The 8,176-nt window shown below is 41.2% G+C and overlaps 1 protein-coding gene across 1 annotated transcript in view; it reads right to left on the minus strand.

Moving 5' to 3' along the window:
• Nucleotides 1–8,176, minus strand: part of LOC118833201 (MAGUK p55 subfamily member 6-like) — a 109,801-nt gene that overhangs the window by 48,791 nt on the left and 52,834 nt on the right. The window contains exon 2 of the mRNA XM_036740581.1: nt 894–1,028. Coding sequence (XP_036596476.1) covers nt 894–1,028 — 135 coding nt within the window. The remainder of the gene's footprint in view (nt 1–893; nt 1,029–8,176) is intronic.

Below are 8,176 nucleotides of genomic sequence, written 5' to 3' on the forward strand. Positions count from 1 at the left end.
TGATGATGGTCTGTTGAGAACACTATAGAAGTGTCCAGCCCATCTCTCCAGGATCTTGTCCTTATCACTAATTAATGTGGCTCCATCAGCACTGAGTAGTTGAGATGCACCGTAGATAGGTCTTTGGCACATAAGTAGCCTTCAGGGCCTCATAAAAGTGCTTTGGATTGCTACTATCAGCATAAAAGTGAATTTCATCTGCCTTCTTACTGAGCCAAGAATCTTGCATCTCTCTAAGCTTCACTTGTACTTTACGTTTGATGCAATTAAATGCTGCCTTCTTAGAGGTGGATGAATTATCCTACTGATAAACCCTGCAGAATTCTCATTTTTCATTTAGCAGCTTCTGAATTTCCCCATCATTTTTGTCAAACCAGTCTTGATGTTTTTGAATGTTCTGACCTGAATGAACAAATACACCAAATCTCTGAAAGCTGTCCTCTCCTTTTCTGCTCCACTGTTGCCAACTGTGTGTTGGCTTAATTTTCCCTCCAAGTTAGCAACAAACTGTTCCCTCTCAGAGAAGAGCTCTAATCTGTTTACATTAATTCTTCTGGTAGTCATTCTGCCTGGAGGTCCCTGCTTTTGTTGAGTGCAAATATTTAGTTTGAAGAGGATAACTTTATGATCAGTCCAGCACTCTGTGCCACACATTGCCTTTGTCACTCTCACATCTTGTCTGTCTCTTCTTCTTACAATCACAGCCGATGTTTGCTGCAAGTGTGCATCCATAAAGTTTTGTTGTGTTTAGGTGAATGGCAGACAGTGTTGGTGATGAGAAGGTCATGAGCTGCACAAGTCTTCAGTAGTAAATTACCATGGCTGTTGCTACTTCCAACTCCATTTGTCCCTAGGACTCCCTGCCAAGTCTGGTAGTCTAGCATTAAAGTCACCCAGAATTATAAGCTCGTCCTCTTTTGACACATTGATGATAAGGGTCTCCAGGTCTTCATAAAATTTCTCTTTGACTTCATCAGGGCTTGTCTTGGTGGGAGCATAGGCACTGATGACGGTGGTGTGGTGTTTTCCTGCAAGTGGCAGGAAACAAAAGTGCCTTTTGTTAGGCATACAAGCTTGTTGACTAGATTAGTTTTGATTGCAAAGCCCATGTCAACTTCCCAGTGCTCCTCTTCACTGCAGCCACTCCTCCAGCTCCAACTTTAGTAAACTGGCCTTCATTTGCCAGCCTTATTTCACTCAGGGCTGCTATTTGGATGTGATACTTGCTGAATTCTCTCACAACAAGAGCTGTTTGTCTTTCAGATCTACTGGTTTTATGCTATCTAAAAGTGTGTGCACATTTTATGTAGTGATGGTGAGTGAAATTATCTTTACAGAAGTCTTTCTACTGTGTGTGTGTGTGTGTGTATGTTTTGATCACAGGATGGGATCCTCACCTGCTGCTGTAATCAGGTCAGGGTTGGGTAAGCAGACAGTTTTGGGGCACCTTTTCTAGCTCCTTCCTCACATCAAGAGGTGAGCAATGTGGTCCTTAAAAGCCTTCTCAGACATCCAGGGGCTGCTTAATCTCACTGCTGTTTCCAGTAAGATGATCATATGGCCTGGGCCACCTGTGTTCAGCATTGTGACTGCAGCTCCCAGTGTATCCTCACATGTTGCTTCGTTACTTGCCTGTTGCCATGGGACTTTAAGATAGGTCAAATGGTAAAATGGTTTGGGTGATGTCTTTTGATTCATGCTTAAACTGGATTTAAGTGAGGCAGAGTTGCACCAAATCATTGGCCTCACTCTCTCTTCTGGAGTCATCACAGTCCAGTGGCAGGACAGAGTTACAATGCTTGGTAATGGCCTGGGATGCAGTTGATGACCTTAGCGTCTTCAATGTCTAACCAAGCTCTAAGCACTCCACAGCACCTGCTTTGGCTGCCTTCATGGCCTTTGGGACAGATTGTTCTCATTCACCCATTCCACCAGGGGGAGTCTTCACATGTTTGAGGTAGACACTGCCTTAACTCACCAAAGGAGCCCCCTCAGTTACCCTTGACTTGGTTTAGCCCATCTGCCAAAACACTTTACTAGATTGTGGTCACTGTGCATGCTACAACTTCTTGAAGCATAGTGAGAGTTAGATGGAACAGGTGGACCTCAAAGGTGGAAAGCGCCTTCAAAAGGGCTCAGCAACCATCACACCAGAGGTACTATTCTTCCTTGAACACACCCTATACCCCCCTAGGATTTGGAGTTGCAAGGCAGAAGGAGAGGTAGAATGACCACAGGTTATGTTATATATAATAATATAATATGTATATATTATGTTATAAAGGAATTTCAGAGGTCATGGAGATGGAAGTAGTGTATTTGTGAGTGATGGCAAGATAGAAGTTATGATCATCTCTGTGTATAACTGTGTTGAGGTAGAGGAGAAGGTCATGGGGAATGACTATGTTGAAGAATTGAATGGTTAGAGTCATAGAGTACAAATATGTATGTTGAAATCCTCTATTACAAGGTCAGGAGTTGCAGAAAAGAAAAACTGTTAGGCAAACATTGAACACATGGAGGGAGGAAGGAGGATATCTTTCTGTAGACAACAGCTGCCAGAATTTTAATTGGATGATAAACAGGGAGGAGAGGTTATTGAGAGAGAGTGGTAAGGGGAGAACCTGGAAGTGGCAAGGGGAAGAAGGAGTATTCCCAGTTCCCAACCTGAGCAGTGAGTGAAAGTGCAGCCATATTGAAAAAGGAGGCCAGGGAAGCAGTACTCTCAGATCATCAGACCTCAGTGAGAGCAAAAAGATGGGGGGAGGCATAAAGGAAAAGGGTTCAAATGAAAGCACTTGTTGCTTATGGAGTAGGCATTCTAGTGAGCATGAATTTAGGGTTAGGGTTAGCTTTAGAATGGAAGCTTGAGGTTGGACTGAGAAGGATGGGAATAAAGGAGCAGTCAGTCAGTGGGGGATAGAGAAGACACTTTGAATGATGCAGCTCCAAATCACTGACACTGAGAGACTATGATGGTGTTGGAGTAGGTTCATCATTGAGGAATGAATTCTGGTAGGTGATCATTTTCCATAGGGATTCATCCTTGAGTAGAACTGTCCCAGGCTGCCATGCCACTGTATATGGCTGGACTTGGGGGGAAGGGAGTACAAGGCAATGCTAATGTTTTTGTTTGTTTTAAATGTCAGCTGTCCACCTTAGTCAAGTCGATCTCTAGGTATACTCAATCTGGTCTTTTCTGGACAACTTTGAGGAGGCCCAAGGAGATAACACTAAATTTGGCCTCAACCACATGAATTTTGGAAATCATGCCCTTATAAAAGCAGAAGATAAGGACACCCAGAAGAAAAGTCCTTCAAGCCTATGTAAGGATTTCATCTGGGACATGTGGCAGCAACCCTTGGAGGTGAAACAATAATCCTTACTGACTAGTACACTAGTACACTAATACATGGATCTTTAGTCACTAATAAACCTTTGGGACTGACCTATATGGTAGCATATGTTGGTGACTATGGAAATTCAATGATATGATAGCTCTGATTAGATTAAAATCTACCCTTATGTCAGTATTCTTACTCCAGATGCATTTCTAACAAGATCTTTTTTTTTAATTAGATTTTTTATTTTTAGTTTACACCACTTAGTTTTACATGTTCTTGAGTTTCAAATTCTCTTCCCTTCCCTCCCTGCCTCCCTCCCCGCCCCAGGACACCATGCAGTCCAATATAGATTCTACATAAACCTTCGCATTAAACTTATTTATACAATAGTCAAGTTGCAAAGAAGAATTATGACCAATGGAATGAATCATGAGAAGGAAGAAACAAAACCAAAAATAACAAAAACAAAAGAGAAAAAAAAGGAGAGCAAACAGTTTGCCTCAATCTGCATCCATGGTTCTTTCTCTGGATGTAGATAGCTCTCTCCATCATGAGTCCTTTGGAGTTATCTTTGAACCTTGTGTTGCTGAGAAGAGCTAGGTCTATCAAGGATAGTCATCACAGAATCCATGTATCGGTGGTTGTGTATAGTGTTCTCCTGGTTCTGCTCCGCTCACTCAGCATTATATCATGTAGGTTTTTCCAGGTTATTATGAATTCCGTATCTTCCCCATTTCTTATAGCACAATAGTATTCCATTACATTCATGTACTACAACTTGTTCAGCCATTCGCCAATTGATAGGCATCCCCTTGATGTCCAATTCTTTGCTGCTACAAAAAGAGCCGCTATAAATATTTTTGTACATATGGTTACTTTTCCCATTTGTGTTATCTCTTTGGGATATAACCCTAGAAGTGGTATTGCTGAGTCAAAGGGTATGAACATTTTTATAGCCCTTTGGGCATAGTTCCAAATTGCTCTCCAGAATGGCTGGATCAGTTCACAACTCCACCAGCAGTGTAACAGTGTTCCAATTTTCCCACATCCTCTCCAGCATTTAATCATTTTCCTGTTTTGTCATTTTAGCCAATCTGACAGGAGAGATGTGGTACCTAAGAGTTGTTCTGATTTGCATTTCTCTAATCAATAGCGATTTTGAGCATTTCTTCATATGCCTATAGACATCTTTAGTTTCTTCCTCTGAAAACTACCTGTTCATATCTTTTGACCATTTCTCAATTGGGGAATGACTTGTATTCCTATAAATTTGGTTCAGTTCCCTGTATATTTTAGATATGAGGCCTTTATCAGAGATATTGGTTGTAAAGATTTTCTCCCAATTTTCTGCTTCCCTCCTAATCTTTGTTGCATTGGCTTTGTTTATACAAAAATGTTTCAGTTTAGTATAATCAAAATTATCCATTTTGTATTTTGTAATGCTCTCTATCTCTTGTTGGGTCATGAATTCTTCCCTTTCCCACAAAACTGACAGGTAAACTATTCCTTTCTCTCCCAAATTGCTTATAGTATCAGTCTTTATTCCTAAACCATGTGCCCCTTTTGACTTCATTTTGGTATATGGTCTGAGATATGGGTCTATGCCCAGTTTCTGCCATACCATTTTCTAATTATCCCAGCAGTTTTTATGAAATAGTGAATTCCTAACCTAGAAGCTGGATTCTTTGGGTTTATTAAAGAGTAGATTGCTATAGTCGGAGACTTCTCTGTCTTGTGTACCTAATCTATTCCACTGATCTACCACTCTGTTTCTCAGCTTAGTTTTGAGGACTGCTGCTATATAGTAGTTTTATATCCAGTATGGCTAGGCCACCTTCCCTCGCATTTCTTTTCATTAATTCCCTTGATATTCTGGACTTTTTGTTCTTCCAGATGAATTTTGTTATTATTTTATCCAGCTCTGTAAAATAATTTTTGGTAGCTCGATTGGTATGGCACTGAATAAATAAATTAATTTAGGTAAAACTGTCATTTTTATTATATTAGTTCAGCCTAACCATGAGAAACTGATGTTATTCCATTTAATTAGATCTGACTTTATTTGTGTGAGAAGTGTTTCATTATTGTGTTCATATAGGCCCTGGGTTTGTCTTGGCAAGTAGACTCCCAAATATTTTATAGTGTCTACAGTAACTTTAAATGGAATTTCTCTTTCTATTTCTTGCTATTGGGCTTTGTTAGTAATATATAGGAATGATGAGGATTTATGTGGGTTTATTTTATATCCTGCAACTTTGCTAAAGTTGTTTATTATTTCCAGTATTTTTTTACTTGAATCTCTAGGATTCTCTAAGCAAATCTTCATATCATCTGCAAAAAGTGATAATTTAGTTTCTTCTTTGCCTATTCTAATTTCTTCAATTTCTTTTTCTTCTCTTAATGCTAAAGCTAACATTTCTTGTACCAAATTGAATAATAGGGGTGATAATGGACATTCTTGTTTCACCCTGGATCTTATTGGGAATGCACCTAGCTTTTCCCCATTACATATAATGCTTGCTGATGGTTTTAGGTAGATGTTATTTATAATTTTAAGGAAGACTCCATTTATTCCTATGCTTTCTAGTGTTTTTAATAGGAATGGGTGTCATTTTCCGAATCTCCTTAGCCATTTCACCGATTTTTTTCCATTTTTTATTTTATCTCCCTAATTTGGTTTTTAAAATCCTCCTTTAGCTCTTCCAGGAATGCTTTTTGGGCTTGAGACCAGTTCACATTCCAGTTTGAGGTATGCGATGTGGGTATAGTGTCAATGCTGTCCCCTTCCAAATTGGTATTTTGATCTTCCCTGTCTCCATAAAAAGAATCAATTGTCCTTGGTTTTCTTCATGTTCTTCTTCATATTGTTTATATTTTTTCCTCGTTTTACAGTGGATTTATGCTTTTGGGGCTCAGGGATCTCTGTCCTAGGTTTCTTGTTCTGGGAATTGTGAGCCTAGTTGCTGGCTTTGTGTATTATAGCCTTTGGTTTCCTACGTTGTGGGGGAGGGGTCATCTGACTGCCAGAAGTCTCTTCTTCCCCTGGGGGTGTTCTCCAGTCCTAGTGGTCTTAGATATTGTCTGTGCTGGTGTCTGCCACTTTCCCTGGCTGTGCAAAGGCATGTCTGGGTTCCTGGTGTTGACCCCTACTGGCTCCGCCCCTCTGGGACTCAGGAGTTCCCACTGTTTGGCTACTGAAGCCCCACTTCCGTCTCTTCTATTCCAGTGTCCTGCCCCCCAGGAATTGTCTGGGTCAGTGAGGGAGGGAGGGAGGGATGAGAACCATTTACCTGGTCATTATGTCTCCAGCAAGTTCAAGAAGGTGGGTTTCAAACCTTTGGGCTGCAAGCCTCAGGAGAAGATGTTTCATGGTCACAGCATTGTGCTGCTGCTGCATCCTGATGCTTCAACAAACTCCTGTCCTGTGCTGGGAAGCCTGGGGATCTCAGCCGGTTTCGGGCTTCTCCCAGCCTGGATTGCGGGCTGGTTTCCACAGCTGCTTCTGCTTTGGTGCTGTCTGGTGCAGCTCTGTGCGCTGGGTTCTCTCGCAGCCTACAGATCTGTGCCGTCGACCTTTCAGACTCTCCTGGCTTGGAAATTTGCCCTACTCAGTCTACTAGTGGCTTCTAAATCAAATCTGCTCCGATTCACTTTTTTAGAGGTATCTGACAGAACTTGTGAGAGAGCTCCAGTAAGATGCTGTTTTCATGTGGCCATCTAGGCTCTGCCCCCTGGAATCCTAACAAGATCTTGTATGCAGTTTTGCATGCTTTGCAAAATTTTGGAGTTGCATGAGGTCTTCCCTAGATAAAATGAATGGATGAGAGTAAACATTTATTAAGCACTTACTGCCTGCCAAGTACTGTCTTAGAGAACATTTATTCTAATCCCTTCATTTTGTATGTGAGGAAACAGGCCCAGAAAGGGGAACTAGTGAAAGGTAACTGAGACAAGGTCACACAGCTAGTTGGTGACACAGCCAAGACTAGAACCCAATTCTCCTGACTGTCATCCCAGGGACATTTTCTCTCTATCAGGTGCTTCCACCCTGTGACCAGGACTTTATGAATCCCTAGGCCAATCCAGAGGTAAGCAAACACGCCTTCTGTGACCTGATTAAATGATGTGCATCCCACCAATCTCTTGCTGTTTCTCAAATGTGTGTAAATGTTGTGGTGATTACATAATAACATACAGATTAAATGCAGGCTCCTTCTGTCATTAGGCAATTTTCCAGCCCATGAATACTATTACTCCAGATAGCATAATAGTCCCTAATCTTTTCTTTAAGGATGAGGACCCCTATTTCATCTTTAGAACCCCTGCATCTTATAAAAGCAGATGGATTCCCCCTTGAAATAATAGACTGCAATTGCATAGAAATAAATCAATTTCTTAGTAAAGAAAGTACACAGATTATGAAATTGAAACCCCTCATCAATTTCCTAGAAAATTATTACAGACTGCTTGTGGGTGGATAGATCATAACTATCTATTCTCAAATTAACTGTGCTATTTCCCACTTATTAAATAAATGCTTCATAAGTCTGTCTAGCAATGGTGGTGGTGATAGTGAGGTTAGGGTTAGTGTTAGGGTCTAGTAGGAAAGTAGCTATCCTGTCTGGGAAGTCCTTCACCCTTAAGGGAGCCAAGAGGGCATTCCTAGGAGTGTGACTTTCCTTAGTCAAGGTCTTCTAGCTGCCCAGGACTGTGGAACAATAGGAAGGTAGTTTGCCTGAGGTCATTAAGGCCTCTTAAGGAAGTGACTCCAACTCTACTTACCAAGCCTCCTTCCCCCTAACAGCATGGCTTCAAGTCAGGGAGGCCATGGA

The sequence above is a fragment of the Trichosurus vulpecula genome (assembly GCF_011100635.1).
Source record: "Trichosurus vulpecula isolate mTriVul1 chromosome X unlocalized genomic scaffold, mTriVul1.pri SUPER_X_unloc_3, whole genome shotgun sequence".
Taxonomy (NCBI): domain Eukaryota; kingdom Metazoa; phylum Chordata; class Mammalia; order Diprotodontia; family Phalangeridae; genus Trichosurus; species Trichosurus vulpecula.